Source organism: Vanacampus margaritifer, chromosome 3 (assembly GCF_051991255.1).
Source record: "Vanacampus margaritifer isolate UIUO_Vmar chromosome 3, RoL_Vmar_1.0, whole genome shotgun sequence".
NCBI classification, from domain to species: Eukaryota; Metazoa; Chordata; class Actinopteri; order Syngnathiformes; family Syngnathidae; genus Vanacampus; species Vanacampus margaritifer.
The window spans coordinates 24,467,777-24,495,397 of record NC_135434.1 but is presented as its reverse complement, the minus strand read 5'-3'; the positions used below and the strand labels follow the sequence as shown (position 1 = coordinate 24,495,397).

General features: G+C 38.0%; 1 protein-coding gene across 2 annotated transcripts in view; it reads left to right on the top strand.

Moving 5' to 3' along the window:
- The window catches only part of LOC144049357 (multiple epidermal growth factor-like domains protein 9), a 41,644-nt gene extending 17,680 nt beyond the window's left edge, over positions 1 to 23,964 (top strand). For both annotated transcript variants that reach the window (XM_077562221.1, XM_077562220.1), the window contains 4 exons: positions 5,313 to 5,452; positions 9,484 to 9,633; positions 17,721 to 17,990; positions 22,165 to 23,964. In XM_077562221.1, the coding sequence (XP_077418347.1) occupies positions 5,313 to 5,452; positions 9,484 to 9,633; positions 17,721 to 17,990; positions 22,165 to 22,661 (1,057 nt within the window). In that variant the 3' untranslated portion in view covers positions 22,662 to 23,964. The remainder of the gene's footprint in view (positions 1 to 5,312; positions 5,453 to 9,483; positions 9,634 to 17,720; positions 17,991 to 22,164) is intronic.
- Positions 23,965 to 27,621: the final 3,657 nt, after the last annotated feature.

The following is a 27,621-nucleotide window of genomic DNA, read 5'->3' as shown; positions in this document are numbered from 1 at the left end:
TTGTTTCTTTTTTTAAAGACCATTTACTTGATTGTGCAGTGTGCACAAGCCTGGCAACATATTAGTATTCCATGAATGATGTGAGGGCTAATACATACCAGCAGCCATAAATGATTTACATGGTTTAATTTAATGGAAATGTATTTTGTCTATAGTAGAGGTAGAGGATTTAAGGCACATGCTTTGACAATTTTAGGACTTGGGACTTGCTTGGCTAAAACTAGTGAAAGGCTCAACTTGACTTTGATTAGGTATACCTGAGACTGGACTTGACACTTGAAACCTGTGACTTACAAGTATTGCCTTAAGAATCTGTTTTTTCAAGAGTGCCATTTGTTTTGGTTTGAAAGAAAATGTATTATTTGTGAGATGTTCGCAAACCTGGCAAGTTACCCACTAGTATTATGATAGCGTAGAGAAGATACATCATGAGGCAAGTAATATGAAGGGGAGCTCCAAAGATTATTGTATTTCAAGGATTATGTTTTTGCTGAAAACCGATGAGACACAAGTATTACATGTAACTTTATCCCTCACTACAAAATCCACAAAGACCTGTAATTTATTGTACGTCAACTTCACTACATTAAGGCTGACAAAAGCGGCGTATCGTAAAACCAAACCAGACTTGACAAAAGTTGATCAATCAAACAGAATGTATTTGGGTGCATGTTAAATGTGAGAAACAAATATTGAATACTAAACAATTGACTTGTATTAAGGAAGATTGACGTGTATAAATAACTAGCGGAAGAAAATCGCCAAACAAACAAAAACCCTGGTGATTGGCAATAGGGTTTCCAACCATCCCTTGAAATGACGTCACTCCCGGCCCGATTCGATAGCACGCACGGACTTGCACATGAATGGACCGTCGGTCAATGCGCTACCGACAAGCAGCATTGATAATTCATTCATACTGCCGGGCAGAAAACACAAGCCCTAGAAAAAAACATGTTTAGGCGTGTAAAGAATGATTCTGTAACCCTCTAGTTAAGGTTAATATGGAAATGTGTAATGAATGTCAGTGTTGTATGGAAAACCTATAATATTTTTGGGTGTTATAAACAAGTACAATTGATTGACAAGTAGGCTACGTTAAAAGAAATAATACATAAATGTAATCATTGATAAATTATAGATACATTGCCTTACATTAATTACAAGTTAAAACAGGTATGTATAATTTAATTTATAACTGTACATGCAGTTGATATACGACACTTTATAAATATACTGTATAGAGTAAAAACATTTTTTTTGTTTTTTCTAATTTAGAGGTAATTGCTGCATAGGTAGCCTATGTCTATCACACTGTAAGCATGGTTTAAGCTATAACTCAGTTTACTGTGCTCTAAAGCTGACTGATGAAGATACAATTTAAATGGAAAAAATAATGTGACATTAAGCTGAACATAAGTTACAGGATGAATGTTCTGCTTATTAGATATTTTTTTATATTAATGTAAACAGTTATAAGTTATGAAGGAAAGGTTTATAGATATTTATTTTGATAAGTTAATTTTGTTGGTTTATTAAAGTAAATTTCTGAATAACAACTTTTTCATGGGTTAATATCGTTCAAACATATGCATCCTATTCAACTTTGGTTTAAATAGTCAAAAAATTGTTTCACCTACAAAGGTTGCAAGGTTGAAGGCAATTAGGTCGGCCGTCCTTGTCGTTGAGGTGTCCCTTATTTATTTTTCAGGGAGTTGGCAACCCTAATTGACAATAACAACAAGTGTGCCGATGTGATGGATGTATTTAATTGAGTAAGATAAGGAGCAATACAGAGACTGGTTTGGAACCGTTAAAAATAATGTGTTTGTGTCTGTGTAAATACTATGCAGATAGCATTGATGCTACATGCTGATGGCTAAAGTACAACAACAATCTGCCTATTGAAAGCGTTCGAAGCGCCACTATTAATGCCTGCGCTGTGTGCCGCTCTTGCGTTCACTTTGTTGACATGTTTTAACAGCTCTGTAATAAATGTCTGTCCATAGTGAGCACTGTTTAAAAAAAGCAATATTAAAGATGTATTCCGTAGCATCATTAAGTTATATAAACTGTTGTAACAGCTACTGTAACAAAACTTGCTAGAACAAACTTACATTTTATTTTTGTAGTGCGATGTTACGTGATGGTTTTTAATACGATTACTACAGCATATGAAACAAATGTTTTTATTTGCCATGAATGTGACATTTATTAATTTACTCAATATTTCCCAGTTGCTTGATAACAATCTTGAGACATCTGGTGTATGTGTGTGTTCTTCCCAACCTCGTATTCAGCATTGTCCTCGCCCCACTAAGCATCACCGCCGGCCTCTTCATTTGCATTAAGTGCAGTCATTAAACAAAGCCCCATTTGTATGAAGACACATGCACATACTCTCATAAATTTCTTCCAGTCACTTGTGATTTACTTCTATTGTTTTGAAGTCATTGTGTGTAATTAATGTTTTTGAGTACAATGTCTGGGCTGGAGGGTTGATTGGGCTTGACTTGGCATTGTGTTTGTTCTTCTTGTAGATTACTTTGAAGGAGCATAGAATTGGAGGGATATGATGCTCATGTGCTATTGACATTTTATTTTTTTAATTAGAGCCTCCTACATCTCCTATAACCCACGACCCACAAGGTGATCTAGGAAAAGATCAGATTCAATAAAGGAGAAAAAAAAATGTTGATTTTGATTTTTAGAGCTGTTGGATTAGTTATATTTTGTGTAATTGAAATGAGAGATGGAAATCTTGCTTATGACCAATTTATACTGGATGAACCTCTATGATCAGTACCTGAATTTATTTGGTAATTTAGTCATTTCAAAAAAACTAATCATGATAAAGCAGTTTTGATGACTTTGGTTTGGTATTTGTTTTCTTGGGCTGTGAAAAGGCATGCAGAATAACCGTGTCCTCCACTTACTTTGCGTGGGACCTGGGCATGCAGGGATGTAGCCACCAACTTCTCTCCTGGTCCAAAAACTGTTCCACCACTTTTTATCCAAATTCAGCCATATATCTTTCTAGGAAAATCTTGTCATCCACTTGATTAGAACATTGCTTTGTTTCTCAACTGTTAACAAATTGTAAGGATTTGGTATGAAGTTGTGTATACTAAACTTGAATTTACAATCTTGACATCTGGCGGATTAACAAAAATATGAAGACTATTATTATATGTGACTTTGTCTATTAATGATGATACTCACGGTAAGTGCAAAATGTAGAAGCCTAATTTAGCTGCTATATAATCATCTTTCAGACAGTACCTTGCCATAAAAAGCTGCCGATTTAGCTTAAAAAAAACAACCCAATTAATTTATATGAGGTAAACATTAATCTGCATATACAATTAGCAAACAGCACGTGGATGTTTTCATTCATGTAAGTCATTTCTTTCTCAGGGCATTGATTCGACAGTTGAACTGCTGCTTGTCTTAGAAGATGTTTCGCCTCTCATCCAAGAAGGCTTCATCAGTTCATGTAACAAGGCTTGGTTTGCACTAATTACAAACCAAGCCTTGTTAGCAACTTATCTTCAACTATTAGCAAGCTTCAAATTATCTTATGAGCCTCACCAAAATAATAATATTCATTATTATTACTATGTTAACATATTTATTTATTTAAAATAATAAACATGAGGATAAGTGTTTCAGATAATGGATGGACAGATGGCCTCAGTAACTTACAATAGTTTTTGGCACATACAGGTGTTGCTTCAACAGGAGCTGCACTAGGTTTGTTACTGCAACTACGTCATAACGTAATATGTATCTCGTGTAATGAGAGGACAAACAGCCAAATTGTGTTTATCTCAGTGTTTAACCTTAAGATGGCACCAAACACACGCCCCTAAATCAAGCTTTAAACAAACGCACTAAAATGTAAAAATAATGACGAGGACTTAGCATTTGTAGACACCTGTTTATACAGTCTATCAGCAAAAAAACATTGATTAAGTGTTGAGTAATGTTTCAAGTAAAACAATGGCTCTAAACGATTACTAGATTGTCAAATGTGACAATCAGTGGTACTTTAACTTTAATTAATTGATTCATTTTGACAATTCACTGACTGGCATTGACTGTTGGTTTTCCACCTTGCCGTTTACATGAGAAGTTTTCTCGAGTTTCTCTGAATCTTAATGATGATGTAGATGATGAAATTCTTAAACCCTTGGAATTGTACGTTGATAAATAGTGTTCTTAAACTGTTGGACTATTTGGTCACGCAGTTGTTGACAAAGTGATGAACCTCGCCAGATCCTTGCTTGTGAACAACTGAGCCTTTTGGGATGCTCCTTTTATACCCAATCACATCTGACACTCACCTGTTTCCACTATTGCTGTTCACCTGTGCAATGTTCCAAACAGGTGTTTATTTTAGCATTCCTCAACTTTCAACGACTTTTGTTACCCCTATAGCAGCTTTTTTATTATTTTTTTTGCTTTAATGCAGGAATTAAAATTCAAACACCCATTTCTCTAGGGTTGAGGTTTGTATTTAGGATGCTCTCAACTGCCGGTGTTGTATTATTGTATATCGCTGGCGTTGGGCCGAAACCTCAAACTCTAAATCACAATTTGGTAAATTTCAAATTTTTTCACAACTTTATACTATTGGTCAGTCCACACATGTGGGTGTTATTTTTACAATACTGACCAATCTAAAGTGTTGAAAATGGCTTGATCTTGTCAGGATGGGGGAGCTTGAGGACCCAAATGCGGGACGACAGGGCGAGGAGGCAGAGGTTCAATCAAAAAAAATGAATTTTAATTACTTACAAACAAAAGGTGATCTTCCAAATTAGAAGATAAACCAAAACTAGAACCAAAACATGGGGGAACAACTAGGCAAAAACGAACAGTATGACATGGGGAAAAGACGAGGCAAAAAACGGGCAGCATGACATGGGGAAAAACAATGAACCGACCCAGACAAAGGGGAGACAGCAGACTAAACACACAGACACTAACGACACAACAAGACACACCTGGGGCAAGACACAAGTGGCTGAGGGCACTGATTGGATAACACGAGGAAGGGCAGGATCACACTTAACAAGACCAAGGAAGACACACAAGTAAAACAGAATCTAAACATGACAGATCTATTTGATGTTGTAATGTGAATTGAACAATTGAACAAACATGCAGTTTTTAGGTTTGCCTGAAAAGTGACTATTTTGGAGGTACAAGGTTTCACCAGCAATATCCTATTATTGTGTTATAACTAACTTTTCATAGCTATGTTACTTTTCATATATTAAATGTTATCTTCTGTACTACCCTTCCAGCTCAGGGATATGTGTGTGCAAAGCAGGAGTGTATGGGCCCAAGTGTGACGACTGCCACCCAGGCTTCTTCCACTTCAGCAGCACTGGATGCCAACCCTGCCAGTGTCACAATCACACTAAATCTTGTCATCCACAGTCAGGTAAGTCTGCTGATGTTGCAATTTGTCATCTTGTACAGTGATTATCAACATTGAGGATTTTGGATGGATTCTGTGGATTTTAAAACTCAGGAGTGACTGCCACGTTTTTCCACTTAATACCCTTTGTTTTGATTATGATAATGTTTTATGGAGTTTTTTGTTTGTTTTTTTGCACATCAGATTTTGTGTCAACCTCTGTTGTCTTTTAAACGTGCTATTTAAATAAAGTGGTATGGTAAGGTATACAGTATACACTTGTACTATATATACTATACTATAATAGTATGTATGTTTTGTCAGAGGCTATTTTTAAACAAAACATGTTTGTAATTGTTCGTAACGTCTATAAATTGGGGTCGCGACTCGCAACTATGCAACAAACTGAAAATGTGTGTGCCAGGTTGACAACAGTAGATAGAACCATTGGCTGACAAATAAATTACAGTTCTCAATTAGTCTCGGAACAGAAAATGTAGTTATTTTCCTAAACCTTAGCAGGGACTCATAACTATTAATTTATAACCTTTCTTTTGTGTTAGATATTTTTTCTGTGTAAAATGTCAACCTGGATTATGTTACGGCAGATCAGGTAGATATTCTTCAACTGTTTTCCTTTCAAGTCTGATCAGAACGTACACATGATGTTGGAAAAATAGTATCAACATTTTAAGATACCTGGCATAGATTACAGGCATCAAATAATCATATCTCTGTCAAAATCTTTCACCAGCATTGATTTATTCGTGATACAATATTAACACACAAACTGTGTTTTAGGGCACCAAAAGCAGAACTTTTAGGAGCTAGGGTGGTGATGTTTTCAACATCTGCATTTATTTGGAGAATAATGTTTTGCCATTAAATGAAAAATCCCATCTCATGTTTAAATATAATCAAAAACATTGCGACTTTTATTCTAATATTTTCATTCTAGTATGATCTTTGGAGGTCCGCAAGCTAGCTGCACTGCCAGCCACTTGCGCTGTAAATGTCTCCCCCCAACCCCTTTTCTCAAAGGAAGGGATGGGCAAAATTCAGAATTGAATTGAGAATGACCCCTAAATTCCAGTTCAATTCTTGAATTTGAATTTGAATTGACATTGCAAACGTGAAGCAGAATTGCAATTCAAATTTGAATTGCAGAAAGTACAATTCGAATTCCATGAAATTCAAACAAATTCATGGTGCAAAATTAAAGTGTATTTGACAATTATGAGGATTTATTAATTTATTTTATATGGTATCAGTATCGGTGCAGATACAGCCTTATTTAAAGTACAGTCAATTCTGTAAATTTGACTATTATTTAGAGTAAATTTGTCAGAGTGGAACCAAATAGACTAAATTTTAGAGTAATATTTACACTTGGAAGAGAGTAAAATAAAGAATTTGGAGGAAAAAAAGTCACTCAAGGGTTGAGGAACAAACTTGCGAACTTCAGCTTGGGAGACTGCCACACTACCACCTGAGCTACTCCTCCTACTGTTTGCTTATATCCAATCTTAGCGTTACAAAGATTCCAGCTGACACGAGCGATATACTAACACACAGCAGGAGCTGCGTGGCTCAGGGAGTAGATCGGCTATCTCCCAAGCTGAAGGTCGGGAGTTTGTTTATCAACCCTTGTGTGACTTTTATTTACTTTTTCTTTATTTTACTCTTTTCCAAGTTTAAATATTACTCTAAAACTGAGTCTGTTTGGTTGCACTCTAAATAAAGTCAAATTTACTGTGTACTTGTGGAAGTAGCCGCCCTCCATTTTACAATGGTGAACTAAAGGCATACATGTCTGACATATGCCAAAGATACAATTTATGTAAATATATGTATAGAAATAAAAAAAATATAATAGAAAATTGGCATTAATTTCATAAACGTATAGGTAAAAATACTACTGTATAATATATAGGTCTGTATTTAAAATGATCTGTCATTGCTTTTTTAGAAATTGTATGTGTCAAAAGTACTTGTGATACACGTGCTTGGTATCGGTGACTACTTAACAGTTGATTAACTGGATTGGAAACTAGAATTTAGTTCAAGTTTATCCTCTTGAGGAGGATTGCGCCTCACCTATCATCAGCCAGGCTTTTAGTCGCCAAGGTGAAGGGGTCCATGGTGATGCTTGTGATCGTGGGGTGGTGAGGGGGAGTTTTAGAAGCCATATGTCTTGCTGCTCTTATGCATGGACAGATGGACTATATGAAGGTCTCACTTGGGCTCAGCGTACACAGCGCTGTGGATTAACTACGGTTTTACACTTCTCTCGAAGGCCTTTCCTCAAGGATACAGTACAGTACACTCAAACAGCAGCACAAAGTGCAAATTTACATTTTTCTGCATCCAATCACTGCAGAACACTCACATAAGCGGGGACATTTCAATAAAAAAAAATGGGGCAAGCTGTTCGTCATACTGGTTTCTTCCTTAGCCATATCCACCAATTTAATCATAACAGATCTGTAAACCGGTATATGTGGTTGTGTGTGAGTGTGCGGGGGGGGGGGGGGGGGTATATTGCATTACACTGTGCACACTACACAGATAGTTCATGTTCATCCCAAAGGTGTTTAATGATGATTTCATTAAGGCGCTGCGTAGTGATAGACCGATACAAATTATTAGTAGTCAAGGAGATATTTATTATATTTAATTTTAAATTTAATATTTCAAGCCGATATTCATTTGCAGTCAAAGAGAAAATATTAGCATTAACATTTTAGAATGTTCCTTTTTCTTTTAATTTTAAACATGTAAAGAATTGGCAGCTTTGTTTAAAAATTCTAACAAAAATTTCAGGGAGCTTCCTGGGTCATCAACATGTGTTAAGGTAAATTAAAAACTAAGCAAATAAATAGTTCCCTAAAATTTTCTACTGTAAATAAAGTTTCCCCAAATTCTAACATATTTAGTTTTTTTGTTTTTTTTTGTTTGTTTTTTTAAATAAAAAGTGTAGGGAGTTTGCAGTGGCAGCATAATTTTTTTGTAAATTGGAAATTTAAATAAGTCCATAAATGAAAAGTTCCCTGAACTATATCTCACTGAGCAACAAATGCATACGAATGAGGCTAATTTGGGTTTTTCGTCAGGGTTTGTAAAAGGTTTCAAAAGATCTTCGCAGACGAGAAAAATTGTCTGAATATGTTCTAAATGTCTTTGCAACATCTTACAAATCCTGATGAAAACCCTAAATTTTCTACGTTTGCAAGCATTCACCGCTCAGTGAGATACCAGCTTTATCGACCTTCAGAATAGGAAAAAGGCCAATGCCGATATTTGTGAAAATGCCAAATATCAGCACCGTTAATGGGCCCAGCCGATAATCCATCCCTAGCGCTGTGTTGACCAGTCAATTTGCATTACACTAAAGTCCTCTAATCCTGTTTTATGCACTGAGATAAGTCATTCCGAAACTGAATTTGGATACATGTCAGCCTTTATGTATATGTTTTATATCTAAATAGATGAGATCAAGTAAAACAAAAAATACATTTGCACCTATGCACACAAAATCAATGAAAGGTACTGCATGTTGTATAATTATCACACTCTGGATAAATCAATTGAAATAATTCTTTGAAATTCCAAGTTTTAATGTTTGTTTTCAAAGTTGATATTGATGAGATTGGGGGTGGGATTTAATAAGTTTTTCTTCCTCCCACTCCTTTTCAGGCTAGGTTTAGTTTAGTATTGTCTGGAGGAATTGATAAACTGTTGATTTTGATTGTTGCTTAAAATAAATAAACAATGAATAAATGAATAAATGAATGTGATATTCAATCTCATGAATGTACATTGCACACTTCTGATCACAACATACACAACATTCATTGTTGTTATATAATATACCGGTACATGTATCTTTACGATTTTTACTCCTTGTGCAGCACTTTGTATGGTGGTTTTAAAGTGCTTTATAAATAAAATTCAGTTGAGTATATTTTTGTCAGGCTAAAACTCTGCTTTAAATCAGTCCTTTCTACAAATAGAACCACAATGAAAAAGAGATGTTTTCAACTTTATTTCCTCAGGTGTGTGTCTGAACTGTGAAGGCAACACGCAGGGGAGCAATTGCGAAGAGTGCAAGTCAGATCATTACCGCAGCCAAAGCGCTGCCTTGACTGAAGCCTGTGTCCCGTGCCCCTGCTTCAACGCTTCCTCCACTGGCACCTGTCACACCGGTGAGTCCCAGACCTCACACACACGTGCACATTTGGATCATTCAGGTCACATTTACAAAGCAAGCGGGACCCCACAGGTGTACATCCTACCTCACCTGGATGTGACATGTAATATCCTTTCAGCCCGTTATAGTGCATGTAAACGTATTTCGTAACTAAATTGTAATGGATGCCCCTTTCACTGTAAGGCTTGATTGAACTCATCTGATTTCTTTCTTTGTCAATCAGTCAAGAACAGTGATAATAGTTTCCAAGTATGATAATGACTTCCTTATGAAGGGTGAATCATTCTCCAAAATAGCTTTTTTTGTTGTTGTGGCATAGCCAACAAAATAATGACATCAGTCTTGTTCACAAATGATATGACTAATATGTCGACCATTTGAGGCAATCACTGCAATCAATGACTTTTGTAATGTGCTGAGTTGTCTTGTAATCTCCTGTTCTGACTGATAGTATTATTTTGACTAGCTGATTCACTAGCTATAGTTTTATCCTGATACGGACATGCACTGCTTCGGCTCCAGCTACAGAATTTTTTCTGCATGCACGCGCGCACAGAACACACACACATCGGGATTTCTCTGAGCTTCACTGCGAGAGCAGCTAGTGCACTGCAGGATTAGAGCGCCGCAGTGACGGTTGATGTCATTTGGACTGTCAAATGTTTTTGTTCCCATCCATCGCTGACAAACGCATTCACATCTCATTGTAAACGTGTTTACGTAGATGGAAGGACCGTAGTGTAGAGATGGGATTTCTGTCTGTGGTGGAAAGAAACTGAGGAATAGAAGAGTAGATGATATTTTAGCCACAGCAGCAATTTAACTTCATTGATAATTTACATTTTCCGTTGTGTTGCACTGAGCTGAGTCTGGATCTAATTGTAAGTAGCAGGCACTCGCTGAGTGCAGTCCCTTATTGTCATTGCAAATTTCTATTCTTTTAAAGGTACATTCAGTGATCCCTAGCGCCATCTGGTGGTGAACTAATAATTTATTCATTTTGAAAAATGACCGTTTATGCCAATAGAATGAAAAACTAGACTAAGTGCAATTTCCGCAGAAATTGTGTGGGAATGCTGAAAGCTGAATGCTGATAGCTGAATGCTAAGCTGAATGCTGATAGCTGAATTCTAAACTGAGTGCTTTTGAAGTAAATTGAAATATAAATTATGTGAAAATTACACAGCATTAATTGTAGTTGAAAGATAAATTAATAAAAAGAACACTTGAACCCAGGAGGTGTGAATTTTTGAAGCAATTTGAAATTTATATGGAAAAGTGTGAAACTACCTTGCATTCATTTAAATGGAAAACTGGAACTAATGATATCCAATGGAAAAATGCGAAAACAAAACAAAAAATCACTCAATAGCGCCGCCTTGGCATGCAATACCCTCCATTAATTTAGATGGAAATCTGGAACTAATAAAAACAATCAAAAAATCCCCCTCCCCCACCCACCCAAAAATAAATCACTCAATAGCGCCACCTAGGCATGCAATACCCTCCATTCATTTAGATGGAAATCTGGATCTAATTAAACCAATTGAAAAATTAAAAAATATATATATATCACTCAATAGCGCCACCTAGGCATGCAATACCCTCCATTCATTTTGACGGAAAAGTGGAACTATGATAGTCAGTTGGGTAGCATGTAATCACTTAGCATAATTGCCGTAGATAAATTTGCAATGTACAGTCGGAGGTGGGATTTGAACCTGTGACAATGCATTCTACCAAGTGCGCCACAGAGACCTGGTAACGATGATCAGTTGTATGTATGGAAGTGGGCGTGGAAAGTGGGACTTAGAAAAAGTCCAATGTCAGTCACGATCCCTACAGCAAGTCTCTTCACAGCCATGGGGAAAAAACTGTTCTGCAGCCTTACATGACTCTGAGTCTGCCGGAAGGAAGAATTGTGTGTGTCCTGGGTGGGCGGAGTCATTGCAGATCTGGAAATAGCCCTGTAATAACAATAATATTGCATTGCATTTATATAGCGCTTTTCTTTTCTAGACACGCAAAGATGCTTTACAATGGAATGGATCAATTTTTCATGCATTCAGACATCCACACTGTGGTGACGGTAAGCTACTTAAGTAGCCACAGCTGCCCTGGGGCAGGCTGATGGAAGCGAGGCACCAAACTTTCGCACCTTCCATACAGCAGTGTGAGTAGCACTGTAGGCAAGTGTATGAAGTGCCTTTCCCAAGGACATGACACATGACTTTGGGAGAGCGGGGTCGAACAGCCGACCCTCTGGTTGCTGAACGACCGTCTCTACACCCTGAGCCACGGCCGCCACCTGTGTGGTATTGCATCAAGTGTCGGACCCAACGGGTCGACCGCCGCTTACCTTCCATAGCTGGAGCTGCAGGTGGTCATCACTATTCGGGCCCATCGCTTGTCACTTTCTGCTTTGCTCTCGCAAGGTTTTAATAGCTTTTTTTTTTTTTACTAGCTCCTCACGCTAGCCGCTCTTGTTAGCTGCGGCAGCTAATTCCGGCTCGCTCTGTCTTTTGGTGTCGCTCGCCGGGCTTCACATGACTGCCAAGTCGCCATCGCTCGCCGAGATGCTGGTTTGCTCACACAAAATAAGAATTGGTGGTAGGCTTGCGAAATGTGCTCTCTCTGAGCAAACGGTGCGCGTGCTCCTGCGTGTTTCTAATGCTATTCTTTGACCACGAGATGACACTAGGGATCACTGAATATCCCTTTAAAGCAGAATTTTACAAAGGACTCCAAATCTATACAATATGTGCATCACATTTGATTTTGAACTAAACTCAACTTTACATGCAGCATGCTGAAACATACATACACATTCATCTTGGTCAGTGGTGTTGAGAATCAGATTTGTGCCTCTTGACATATTGCTTTAATTTGTCAACGAGCAAAGTTGCATAAATTAGGATTGAGTGACCTTTTTGCTCCAGGCTTCGTCTGTCCTAGTTTTAACCGACACCTAAATGTGTTTTTTTTTCTAAGCGGCGTTCTGGGTGGACTGACTGTCGCTGTCATGCACTGATAGCTACAGTTTAGTCAACTCTGATCTTGTTGGATTCAAATATAGTTGCAGCGATACATAGAATGTCATTCACACCAGTTGTCGTCACAAAAATAGTTCAGAGCACGGCAGGCAATATGTTTCGGGTCTAATTAGCGAGTATTTGTTGGGAAAACCCACTTCACTCCCCACTGTCTTCAAGCTTTTAGCATCCTTGTGATAAAACCCCTGCGCACACAGCAATTCTTCTCAAGTGATGTTTAGTTTTGGCTGAAGACATATAAACGGCAGGTTATTTGAGAGTAACACAGTAGTTCAATTGAGTCCCAGTGAGTCTACACACAACCACATGTTTAAGCCCAAAGTTCTCAAGGGATAAAAGTGATGATGGTTGTGGTTAGTCCTGGCTATTCCTACTTTGATTCTGCCCCTAACAGCTCTTCTTCACATTTACTTAGATACTCTGTGTGCAACCTGCATGGCCTAATAATATTCAATAATAATTCAAAAGGGATGTGTCACACATCATTCATAGTTGTGTGTCCACAACCCTTTTCCTCAGATTTTCCCATTTAAAAGCATTTCCGTTGATCTTCATTTTAGCTGCAGGTGAAAGTAGTGTGCTTTTAGGGGCGGAGCTGGGTATGTGATTGCAAAGACTCTTTCTTTCTGTACCATGACAAGTCCGGTCTAGTAATGTAACATTGTGTCTGACTCAAATATTGCACCCCTATTAAGATGGCCTTGTAGCTCATTGCAGTCAAATATTATTGAAAATAAAAAAAACAATGTCACTCTTGTTGTTTTATGACTGTGTTTTGGTATTTTCTAGCTATTATTACCTTATTCCCTTGCTAGGCCAATCTTGTCTGCCTGCATGGCTGTTGCCATGCAGGAAGATACGCGCCGGCTGTTATGTTATGTTTCCGCCTACTGGGGACCACATTAGAAGTGCCGCAATGTGGAAGGGAGGGAGGGGAAGGGACATGAACCAGGCTGAGCGGGGACAGCATGAGCACAGTTGGGCCATTTCAGCGCCACTCAGGCAGTAACAGACTGGGGGGATGGGCCGCATTATGCTTTCAGACAGCATCACTATAGGAAGAAGGAAATGATCAGAGATAATGCATGTTTTTTTTTTTTTTTAATTCTTAGACCATATGTTAAATGTTGTGGCTGTGGATGATTTGAAACTGAACACCAGAGCTAGGAGAGAAAGCAGCAGCAAAACTTGGGGTTGTCTTAGCAACGACACTTGAGAATATAACGTATCGCAGCTTCATGTTGTAGGATAAATGATTTGTAAATATGTGGATGTTGTAAATGAAGATGTTTAATGTGACACTCAGAGAGGTTAAAGTGGGGCACTGTTCCAGATCAGAATCTGGGTCACACATATTAAATCACTCATGTATGATTATATCTGCACCTACTGCTGTAGACTGGCCTTCATTTTTAATGTTTCATGTTGTGTTTTTTCTAAATAGTGTGTCAGACAGTGTCTACCGACAGTAACTTACTCGTGATTCGAATGAAAATGAATGATTGAAAATGTATTCGGTTCATTGGTAAATTAAAAATTCAACATGGTCAAAAACAACAAAAAACAAATTCTATACATACATATACAACCGAAAGGGTGTAGGCAGAAGCTAAATCTTTTTTTGCTCACCTAACATGGAAAAAAGGAGGATGCAGGGTAAAGAAGCAGGTCAAGTCTTCTCGCCTGGAGTGCTGCTCATGTTTCCTACGGGTTATATAACCCAGCAGGTCGGCTGCCTTTGAACCTCCAGCAATTTATCAGGAGAAGCATGGCCTGTGCTGCAATACAACATAGTCATGTGATCAGATAGAAAATCACATCCAGGCCAGTGTTTGACAGTATCAAAGTCATTCATCACTGGTTGCTGGCGAATTGTGGTGTCTGGCTCATCCTCTAAATCATCATTCGCTATTCGTTTTGTCAGTAACAAAAAAAAATATCTGAATGGAATTGAATTATTACTTCTTGTACATTTCCAAATGACTACACGTTATAGTCTAACAAATGAAAATCTAGTCAGCTGTAAATGGATTATATACTTTTATAGTGCTTTATCTACACCAGAGGTGGTGCAACTGGCGGGCCGCAAAAACACTGAGTGGCTAAACTAAAAATGTTTACTGTTACAAAGACATTCTGAAAAACCTGACATTGATGAGAACAGAATAAGAAACGACACTTGCCAGGCATTGTAGTTTCTCGCACAGGTGCCACGCCGTTTGCTTGCACAGATGTCAAAGTTGTTTATGAGAATGATATTGAACCCACAAATTATGTTTCAGTTCACACATTATGGCGATTTCATGGCCACAAATGAGCATTTTTTATGCATATTATATCTGTCTTGTGGCCACAATTAAAAATAATGAATATTAATAAGTTCATGTCATGTCTGGAGCTACTGTATATGTGTTGATACTCTGGGCTGTTTTTCTTTTAAAGGAAACACAATTGAGAAAATCTGGTAATAGACGGAGGTCCAACTCAATTTCTCCATCCGAAACATAACATTGCTTCTGCCTTCAATTATTTAGTGAACACATCTTTTTTTTCCACACGATGTCAAGTGTGACACTAGACAATGAAGCACTTTCTGTGGTACAAAAATAACAATGACATATCTCAACAATCCATCCACATTTACTCAACCATTCTCAAAGGGAAAAAATACACTAATGAAAATTGCACAACATCCTTTGAGTTACAGTAGAATGCAATAACTGTAACGCATAACATTAAATGCCCAGTGGCAACCCTGAACACAAAAAAATTCTGTAAAATCTGTTTATTGCCACAGAACTTGTGCATGAAGTAGAAAAGGAAATGAAAAGAATTTGAACCATTTGTTTAAGCTTTTTAAAAAGTCCGCATACATTGATTTTCAGTCAAATCTGTATGCTTTCCGAGTTCCTTAATGAAAGCGAACATGTTGTTTTGTTTTTTTTTGTTTTAAGCAGCAGTTCTCAGCTGACAAAAAATTATGAACATTGAGGGGGAATTCTCCAAGTAATCAATGGAATAATAAATAGGATAAACAATTCCAAAAAGATTTGTTTGTGACAGCCCTACATTACTTTTTCTAATGTTGAAAGCCCACAGACATGGAAAAAAAAAAAGACAAAAGGGAATTTTGGGCTGCATGGGGAAAACGGGCAATTGCCCAAGCACCCATGCCCGCTCCCCAGGTCCTGTCATCTGCATGTCCCTGTCTGTGGCACAGACATATAGCAAGCAGATGTGTAAAGACCTACTGTAGCTGCCAGACAAAAATAACATCCAGGAGCTGGATTATTGGAATGCAGCGCCAGGTGCTTGTCCAATGTCTTGCAGTCAGTCTACTTCGCATATCAAAGTTTTTACACGTCAGTGACTTGTTTATCGTTTTGTTTTATTTTTTATCCACATTTTAAGACCTAATTGGGCTTTAATAAACAATAAACAATTCTATGGGGGAAAAAATATACACCCCAGCGCAAATGTGACATCACTAATCAGACAACAATGAATGAAACATATTTACTCATCATTAAGTATATACAGTGGTATTTATCCTGTTCATCTAAAAATAGATAGACTAGTGTACATGTTGCTTGCGTCCAGCCGAAAACTTTTCAAGAGACCCCAAAAATGGCATGATTGTGTTCACCCATTAACATTACATCATCAAAGAGCGTAAGTTTAGATTGGTCAATGACTCAATCATTCATAAAATAAGTAAATAAATAAATAAAACAACCACACGTGTGGACTGACCAACTGAATGGATTTTTGAAGAGAAAAAAAATCGTCAAATGATCACTTATAAGGTTTCGGCCTGATATATTTTGAAATATTTGTATTTTTCCATTAGTATTTTTTTAAACTATGTTTATGTCGTCAATGAAAGATATGATCACTGTGCATGGTAGGGCGGCACCCTCTGTTGACGAGCCGCCACTGCCATGCACATACACTGTAGTTTCATTACAAGTAATATAATATAATATAATATAATATAATATAATATAATATAATATAATATAATATAGTATAATATAATATAATATAATATGAGTTGAGGTGGCTCGGGCATCTGTTTTGAATGCCTCCTGGACGCCTTCCTGGAGAGTTGTTCCGGGTATGTCTCACCGGCAGGAAGCCCCGTGGACGACCCAGGACACGCTGGAGAGACTATGTCTCTCGGCTGGCCTGGGAACGCCTTGGGATCCCGCTAGAGGAGCTAGACAAAGTGGCTGGGGAGAGGGAAGTCTGGGCTTCTCTGCTAAAACTGCTGCTCCTGCGACCCGACCTTGGATAAGCGGTAGAAGATGGATAGATGGATCATATCATATCATATCATATCATATCATATCATATCATATCATATCATAGATTTTATTTAAAGCACACTTTGCATTTATAACATAAATCTCAAAATGCTCAGTACAGGAAACAATAAAAGAAATGCCATCATTAACATAAGTGTTCTCATGTGAAATATTATTTCTTTACCACTTATCCTCATAACATATTTTCGTCGCTGCTTTTCAGTGATAGCTATGCACTGTGTGACTTTGCTTGTTTTTCATGTTCAATGTAATTACTATTAAATAAAAACATGTGCGGTATATTCAAATGGATACAAAGGACAAACACAATTCAGAATTTGCAGATACATGTCATTCTGTTCACTTGACATCCTGACTTGATTCTGCATTACATCAAAACTGTTTAGAAACCCTTCAGTTGTACTTTGTCATTCATCAATATTGTTGTCATGAGCCACCTAGTTGGTTCATCGTTGTAATCCAATAAAAAGCTCGCCCGTAGTCTTCTAGTGCTTTCATTCATCATTAGAAAATGAAAAAACAATGTCAAAATGTTGATCTAACAACATTTGCTGATTTGTCAACTACAATATAGTCAGTCTAGTGATGAACGTTTTCTAAATCAAATGAAGATGTGAGTTTTCCTCATTTGTGACTTGACAACATTCTCCTTTGTTGGATCAGCATCCTCCTGATAGATCCTGCTGTGTGTTCTTGTTCAGATCCCAGTGGCTCTCCGGTGTGTGACCTGTGCCTTCACCCATACTCTGGCCCACTGTGCGACCAGTGCAGCGCTGGCTTCTACAAAGCCAAAGGGGCGTGTGTGCCATGTGACTGTAGTGGGAATGCAGACCCCCAGGGTCCCAGCCAGCTTTGTCACCCCGACACCGGCCACTGCTTCAGCTGCATTAACAACACCGCTGGGCCCCATTGCCATCTCTGTGCTGCTGGATTTGCAGGGGACGCCAGGGCTCATAACTGCAGCCGTCTAAGTAAGTATCTTATATCAATCTCAGTAGTGATCATTTCCCCTTTCAGCACTTCTTCAATCTTTTGAGATTCACAAAGTAATTACCACATATTATGTTTGAATAAATTATTCCATTTAATTCATCTCTAGACTGCAAAATTCTCAATCATGAAAGATCATTTCAGTAACTAGACCATGACTTTTATAAACAGGGTGGTCAAGTCCCCAGCAAATGCCAAATGTAGCACATGAGCATGAATTTACCAACAGCTTACAAATACTGAGGAATTACTTTTCAATGTTTTTGGGCATATTAACAAAGATACAAAACTGGGTACATTTTTGGGCCACCTTTTGAGTTGTAGTGTTCCTTCATATACTTTTTAATACAGTCGACAAACACAGGAAGTAGGTTGACAGCATTATTATTGTTATTATTATTGCTGTTGTTTACTATATTTTTAGTTAATATTTCAGAAATGTGTTTTTGTTGTCATGAACAATCTATGCCACTGGCATACAGTATAGTGACAGGGAAAATGAAAAACTATTGGATGTAACAAGGTACAATAAGCCCCCACCTAGGTTACAGGTGAGAGAAGAAGCGATATAATAATATAAAAAGATATCTTAAGTCGAGATTTAAACATTTCCACTGAGATAACTGGTTTTAATTTCCATGGGTTAGGGTGTTCCAAACCTATGCGTTCAATTTATTAGCTTTGCGTTCAACTAAACAGGCCCACATTTTACATTTGTAGCTTCCGTACATTTGTAACTACCGGTAAATTAAGACAAAATCATCATTACTTTGTCAGTACTTGTACTTTTTATATTTCCATTTGGTGATTGAGATTTCTTTAGGGTGCCTTGACTCAACAAATGTTCCAAAACACTAATTCAACTAATTTAAATTCAATTCAATGTCATTTATATAGTATTATTTATATAGTTCAGTTTTATCAGGGTGCAATAGTAGGAAAATATAAATCGACTGATTTCCCTTTTAAGAACTACTGTAACCTAAGGATTTAGTGGTCAAGTGTGTGATAGCTGCACAAAGATCTAATAGAACAGGTACAAAGGCGAGGCCTTTGTTAGAGGCAGTAAGAAGGTTGTTTTTGGGTTGTTGAGTTGAGGAGTTTAACCCAAAACAAATGCTGTCGCTTTTCCTCTTCCCTTAGTCTGCAATGGCCATATCCGGAATATTTCGCACACTGCAAAAAGGACTGTAGAAAATTTAAGAAAAAAATATAGTAAAATAAGAAAATTATGAGTTAAAATAAGCAAAATTATCTGCCAACAGAACAAGAAAATTTGAATTAAATGTACCTGTAAGATTTTGAAAAATAAGAAAATAATACTAGGCCCATATCAACCACTGCGCTCTTGAAAATAGTATTTTCAGACTGAAAACAAGTCATGTCGACTATTTTCAAGCTGTAATAAATAGAACAAATTTTTTTTAAATACATGAGTTTTTTTTTTTTTACGCTTGTATAACTTAGCCTGAGTGTCAAGCAGGGAGGTAACAGGTCCCATTTTCTTTGTCATGACTCAGCCAGGAATTGAACCTACAACCTTCAAGCCTGAGGGTAGACACTCTACCACTAGACCACTGAGCTGGTTCTGAAAGAAGGAATGATGAGCTTAGTAAATATTACGAAATTAACCACTCGTCTGTTTACATACTTTTTTTCCATTTATCTTTTTACTAGATTATGCAAAATCTTAAAATAAGAAAACCTATGAAACCCCAGTTCAGGGCTTTTGATGTTGGTTAGTTGTCATTTTAAAATGTGGGAAATGCTTGTTTTAATTCTCACAGTACTTTAAACTGGCTATTAACACTCAATGCCAAGATTGCTTGATCAAATAAGATGATTAAGTAATAAGTATCTTAAAATGAGCACAATGATCTTGCCTGAGAATTTCATTTTAAGTAAAAATAACTTGTCAAATCAAAATAAGCACATTTGGGTTAAATTTAAGAAATTATATCTTACTTAAGATTTTAGTTCTTGCAGTGCAGCTGCCCAATCATTGCAGGACTGGCTGACCGTGCAGCCTGCAACGCCCCCATCCCATCCATTGTTGGGGGTAACAATGGATGCAGGCAGTTTCAGCCCTACTCAAATCATCAATGTCGTAGATGCTGCAACAGGATCCCTGCGGGCATCTACAGATTATACAGTAGTGTATAGATTGACTACTACACACTTGAGCAGTTTTTGTTCTAATAGTCTTGCTGAGCTGGCCTCAATCCTCTTTAAGATGGTGCTGATGATAGAGGAGGACTTTGTGGTGGGTTTTGTTCAGTTATGTGGGGGATATCACTAAGGTCCAAGATGTCATTTCTGTTGCTTGGGCTGCTATTGCTTTGCTGGATCTCAGGCAAGGCATTGTTGTTTTTTGGGCTGGCTCCAGCTTCAGTCTACAGGGCTTTGTCTGATGCCATGGAACTCATGGTAGAAGCATTTAGTTGAATTTTGGCATTCGTGAGCTTGCCCCCCCAACATGATCTTGTCTTCTAACAGAGCAAACTTGGAAGTGAAAAAAGGCACGTGGGCGAAGAGGTGAGAGAGGTCGTTGTTTTCCCATTCAGAGCCCACGGCGCTGGGTTTAGTCGCCAGGGAAACACAGTGTTGGTTGCAACACTGACAGTAGTAGAAGTCCCCTCAGCCCACAGCATTGGATGAATCGAGTGTGTGGTTCTGTCCAGCTCCAGAAGACACAGGTGCCTTTGTGGACAGACCCAGAGTAATTGTTTGATTTTTTTTAGGCTTTAGTGAGGTCACATATAACGTATTATTGTCAAGAAATGTTTAAGGTTGACTTCTCCTTTAAAGCCAAAAGTTATATGCACTTAATAAAGACACACACAAAAAATCCCCACTGTCTGACATGAAAACAGATTAAAATTTGTCACATTGCACCTAAAGACACACAATTATTCACAGACACAATTGTCATTCATTTACACTATTTGTCCTCTTATCAAATTATTTCTCTCTTTTTTTTTGTATTTTCTCCCACTTTATGTTTAATTAATATCAGACAAGGATAGGGGAGGAGTGGCCATAGAGAATTTCGGGAGTTTCCCGAACAGTCACTCCACGACAAATAGTAATCGCTGCATGTCAGCCGCTGTTCGCTGCAAGTCTGTCATCCCCTCACCAACCCCTCCAACTTGACAAAATTTTCCCAGGCCAAATTTTGTTTCCAGTTTTTCCCTGGACAAGGATAACCCAAGTGCGCATAGAATGCAGTTCTTATTGATTTTATTTATTAAGGGGAAAAAAACACTTCCAAGCAACTTGACCTTGTGCGAAAAGTAGGGGTCTCAAAATGAGTGCATTCGTTTTTAGTTAATTTAAAGTTCTTTTAGCGCCACAATTTTTTTTTAACAGGCCTTACTTGGAAAGCCTGTACTGGGGGAATTCCAGTCGCAACACAGCAGACATGTCCACATTAAAGTTTAACAGTAACAAATGTAATAATAATGCATATATTTGTGGAAACTAGGGTCAACTTGTATTATACAATTTTAAAAATGTACAGAATTTCACACGTTACTTAGCTCTAAATATTAAAAGAAAAATGCACTGAGCTGTCACCATCGTCTTTCAAATGTGATTATGCCATCAAGTGGCAGAAAAATGACCTCAAAACAAATCCATTTTTTACAGTCCAGTAAAAAAAAAATAATAATAATTTTATGAATTATTATGAAATTACTGTATCAATGACTACAAGATGCAGCCATATTTCTATTAGTTTAACTCTTTTTTTTTTCACTTTTATGTTAACAAGGGCAGGAAAACTTAGAAAAACAAGGTTTTATTGTACATTTTATTGTACATTTAGAACAGATGTGATTAATTGTGAGTTAACTTTAAAGTCATGTGATTAATTACGATTAAAAATTTAAGTAAATTAAAGTAATAGCCCTCTAAATCTAATATCTGGCTGGGCCAACCTTCAGCAAGAACAATTCAAATTTAGCATTTTCTGGAATTGGCAGTTTTTTTCATCTCAGTAGTTTGACCGACCACTAGGTGTCAACATTTACCAGGCAAACACCACATGGACTCTTGACAGGACAGCGACATGCTTGATTGTGTCTTTAAATCAGCCACCCATTCCTGTTGAATGACGACGATTTAGAATTATTTAAATGCTTTTCTGTACTCCAGCAGCTAGGACCGCAACAACCACCCCCACTCCCAGCACGGCTTCATCCTCCAGCAGCAGTCTGAGCGCCACCAGACCAAGAGGCATCCCCGCCTTCACGTCCACATCCAGCGGCAACTGGAGCGCCACACTGAGCGCCGCCGCCACCACTCAGGCCCTGCTGACTAGTCTGAGCAGCCCCACCGACAACACCACGGCAGCGCTGACTGACGTCTCCTGGACGCAGTTCAACATCATCATCCTGGCCGTCATCATCCTGGTGGTGGTGGTGCTCTTGGGCTTTGTTGGAGGCGTGTACACTTACAGAGAATACCAGAACCGGAAGCTCAACGCGCCCTTCTGGACCATCGAACTGAAAGAGGACAACATCAGCTTCAGCAGCTATCACGACAGCATTCCCAACGCCGACGTGTCGGGCCTCCTGGAGGATGAGGCCAACGAAGTGGCGCCCAACGGTCAGCTCGCGCTCACCACGCAGGGCAACTGCTACAAGGCTTAGCGCACGTCAAGTCATTCCAGGACCGGACTCCTTACATTTACAGATCACACCAAGCTGCTGCAAAGTACCAAATCCAAAGCCCACTCGTGTATGACTGACTGCCGTCTGACAGTTGACACAAATGAGAGAATACATTTCCCCTTTTTTGATATGATTTTTACAGGGAACGAGTGATCGGATCGGTGCCAAGTGTCCAAAGAAAAGTGTTTTATTGATGTTGTGTTTTCAGAGGACAGTGTGCTGAGTTAGAGGACTTAAATGAGCCGAGCATTTTCACATATTTGTAAAAATGGACTTTTGACTGTTTGGGTTGATCACGCTTACTGTGATCTGAAACGGAGACAATGATTGTTATTTAATTATTTTTTCTTACCTATTATTTATTGGCTGGCATTTCATTCTTGAGAGAAATGCTGCGCATGTATGATGTGTTTATTCAGGACGTTTTACTGTATCTTGTGTGCTGCTGAATGGTCGGTTTAATGGACTCGTTTGTTTCTCATGTATAGTTTGCGTGTTTTTTCCAGAGAGGGGACAATGAAGGCTGCTGGCATGTGCATCAGATGTTTATAGCGTCACATCTTTTTTGTCTTTCTGAAAGCATGCCAGTACACCTGATGTATCCTAGAGGAGTGTTTCTTTCAGAGGCCTCAACAACCATTTCTGAAAACACGCTATGACAACTGCAGGCCAGTGATCTACTCTTTAGCCGACGTTGGTAGCAACCATTTGAGAAAGGTGGAGCTTGATGACTAAGCCTCAGATAATTGTTATCTGTAAAACATAAATAATATTCCAATATAGATTTGGTTATGTTGTGAGCCCAGCTAGCATGTAGTAAACATTCCTGAACCTGCTGGGATCACTAATCACCTACCGACACATCAAATTGTCACTAATGTTGAATATCCATTGTGTTGCTCCGGCTTCCATTGTTTGGCTGTGCAAATTTTTACCACAGAGAATGAGTAATGCTAATTTGTGAGACTTAATTCCTCAGGTACTGGCTCGTTCCCTAATGTGATCTCTGTAAATGTGTACAGTGACCAAATGTGAATAGTTGTACAGGTAGAATATTGCGTGTGCACCGTCACTCACTCAGCGGGCTCCCAACCTCTCACTCACCACCAGGGCACCATGTTGCAAGTCAGCCCACAGCTTTTTATATAGTTTCTTTTTCTTATTGTCACTGTCATATATGCAGATGGAGGACTCGAATGCACCACCAACTCGTAACAAAAGGAGAAATGTCAATAATACTCCAGTCAGAGCTCAACTTGTAAATAAAAAGGATTTAACGGTCTTTGTCTTTCTGTCATATGTTCTTCAAATGGTTTTCACGTGACGTTACTCACTGCAGCCGTACAAGTCAAGTCAAATTGAATAGTGAATAGCTCTAATCACAAAAGAGTGGGCAACATTTAACACATACTGTACTGTACTTGTCAACTAGAACAGCGTGAGAGTCAATTTAATGCACCGCAGGAAGATGCCTTGAGAGAAGTGGGTCCTCCTCAAAACCCCCGCCCGCTCAGTCGATGCAGAATTCTTCATAGCAACGCCTCAAGAATGGTGCCCGCATCAGATTTTGTCCCAGTCAGTCAGTGCAGAATCCATACAGCAGCATCAGAGGTCAAAAGTTTGAACTGAGAAAATGTATAATTTTAAGGGGAAAATATGTTGATTGTAAATTTCATGGTGCCAAAAAATGTAAAAGAAAAAGGAAAAAAGTTGGGACAGGTAGCAATAAGAGGCTGAAAAAGTCAATTGCACTTCTAAAAAAAACCACCACTAATGAGGTCCATTGGCAACTTGATTGGAGTATAAAAAGAGCTTCTCGGCGTGGCAGTCTCTCTCAGAAGCAAAGCTGGGTAGACAATCACCAATTCCTCCAATGTTGCGCAGAAAGATAGTGAAGAAATATCAAAAAGGTGTTCTTTAAAATGGAGTGTGGCAAAGTGGAAACCCGTTTTGTGGTCAGACGAATCACGATTCGAAGTTCTTTGTGGAAAACTGGAGCGCTATATCATACTGACTAAAGAGGACAAGGACAACCCAAGTTGTTCACAGCACTCAGTTTATAAGCCTGCATCTGTGATGGTATAGGGTTGCATGAGTGCGTGTGGCATGGGCAGATTTCACATCTGGAAAAGCATCGTCAATGCACAAAGGTATCTTCAGATTGGAGAACAACATATGCTCCCATCCAGGCATCATCACTTTCAGAGAAGATCTTGCATTTCTCAACATGATAATGCCAGACCACATACAGCACCAATTACAACATCATGGCTGCGTAGGAAAAGGATCCGGGTATTGAAATGGACAGCCTGCAGTCCACTTCTTTCACTTCTAGAGCACATTTGGCGCATCATAAAGGGGAAAGTGCAACAAAGAAAGCCCAAGACAGTTGAACAGTTAGAGAGACGCGTGTTAGACAAGAATGGGACAGCATTCCTATTTCTAAACTTGAGAAACTTGTCTCCTCGATCCCCAGACGTTTGCAGACTGTTGCAAGAAGAAGATTGGATGCCTCACAGTGGTGAAAATGGCCTTGTCCCATTTTTTGGGAAATTAGTTGACACCATGGAATTTTAAATCAACATAGTTTTCCCTTAAAATGATACATTTTCTCAGTTTAAACTTTTGACCCGTTCTCTATGTTCTATTCTGAATAAAATATTGAAATTTGGCACTTCCACATAATTGCTTTCAGTTTTTATTCACAATTTGTATAGTGTACCAACTTTGGGGGAATTGGGCTTGTACATCACTCCTTAAAAATGCACTTTCCATAAACATTTCTAACATATCATGGTCAAATGAAAGGTGACAAATGTACATACATGTACGTGGACTGTGAAAGAGCACATACATTTTTTGTGATACTGATCCACCACCGATTACAGTAGCTCCAGAAAGTGGCATGCAACATTAAAATTATGCACACTTAAATGTTATTGACAGACTCTTTAGGAAACATTCTGGTGGCATTAGACATAGAAGCATATAATGACAAACAAGGTTTCACAAAAATGTGGCCTTTACCATTCTCGTTGACCACACTCGTTGAACACGGAGTTCAAAACGTCTCGAGTTGCTTGATCACAAACCTTCACAACTTCATCAGAAATCAAAAGTATTCTAGAAACGATGGGCATATAATTATCAATTATGGAAGTGCAGTAAATGCAGAGGCTTCATTGAAAACATCTCAAAAGTGCTCCAATGTTCTGGAATCCATTCAAAACTTTCAAGGCTTATCATGTTTTTCATGTGTGGAATGGCTGATCGTGGTGCTGTCACGGGCATGTACAACTAACTATAGCTCACGTGTTTATTGTTGATCTCACTAGTGACAGAAGTTAATAGTGACGTGCATATGGCATAGTTAGCTAAATGCTACAAAATGGATGCGAAGGCACTGCAGACAAATAGTGTAGCTTGTACTGTTAAGTACTGTCAAAGCCTGATCTCAACTAATAATGAATGCATTTAAAAAAAATTAAATAAAAAAGATGGAAAGATAGGTGCAAAGTGAAGGTGGCAATAGCCTTAAAGAAACAAAATGACTGACTGCAGACTCATAGGGTATTGGTGTGGTGATATCCATGGACTCCATAATTCAGGCTACTGCTGAGTGTAAATGAAAAAAAAAAAGAGAGAAAAAAGTCTGGTTATATTTACAATTGAAAAAACTATTAAGTCCCTGACATGTATTTTACTCTACATGAAATTGATAGAATTCCTAAAAGGTCAATTGCATATTTTATCTGTGTTTTCTCCACAAAGCAAATCAAAGTTGAAAGGCTACTAAGTGAACTGTGTTCCGATGCATCGGCCACCAATCGGGATCGGCTGATTTCTGTTCATGATAGGCGAATGTCAATCAATGACTTTCATTGCCGATCACAAAAACCGATCACCTGCAGCCGACTAGAGACCAGCCTGTAAGCATGTAGTCTCTTCTCCCCGGTAACGCTGAACGCTGCATGTTACAGACCAAACCAATAAGTGTTTGCGCATTTTCTGCACTGTCAATTTGAAACATGCTTGTGATTTTGTAGAATGTAGGAGTAGAAATTTGGAATATTAAAACAATAATAATTGGACTATTAACTCATTCACTGCCATTGACGGCTATAGACGTCAAAAATTCATTTGAATAATTTCTATTAGTTTAAAAAAAAATTCCACTTTTGTTAACAAGAGTATGAAAACCTAGAATTTTATTTTTTAGAAATACAGATATAAAATGTGTGATTAATCGTGAGTTAACTATTGAAGTCATGCGATTAATCACAATTGAAAAATGTAATCGCCTGAAGCGACTTAAAGATTATTAAAACTTCGGGGTGTCAGGCGATTACAATTTTTAATCGTAATTAATCGCATTACTTCACTAGTTAACTCACAATTAATCACAAATTTTATATCTGTTCTAAATGTACAATTAAAAAAATATAGGTTTTCATACTCTTGTCAACAAAAGTAGAAAAAATGTTAAACTAATAGAAATAGTTCAAATGAATTTTTGACGTCTTTAGCCGTCAATGGCAGTGAATAAGTTAAAATAATTGTGGGTAAAATTGCAAAAAAAAAGAAATAAAATAAAATAAAAAACGGAATCGCATGGTACACTTTGTTGTATTACAAATCTGGAGTGGTTGTATGAAGGCAAATCCAATACAACCTTATTGTTGTCCAAATACTTCTGGGCCTAGCAATACATGCAGTTCATGTCAACTAAGAATTCAAGAAGTGTTGGGGCTTCCAAAATCCGAAATGACACTACACTACATTAGTCTTCCGTGCAGGCATTTGAGCTTTTTTTCTTAATTTACACATTACGTACCATCAAAAACACACAATAATAATAAGTAAATCAGAGCAACAACATTAGCAAATAAATATACATGGAATGGCAACAGTGTGAGTGATTTAATATAAAGTAGTAGCT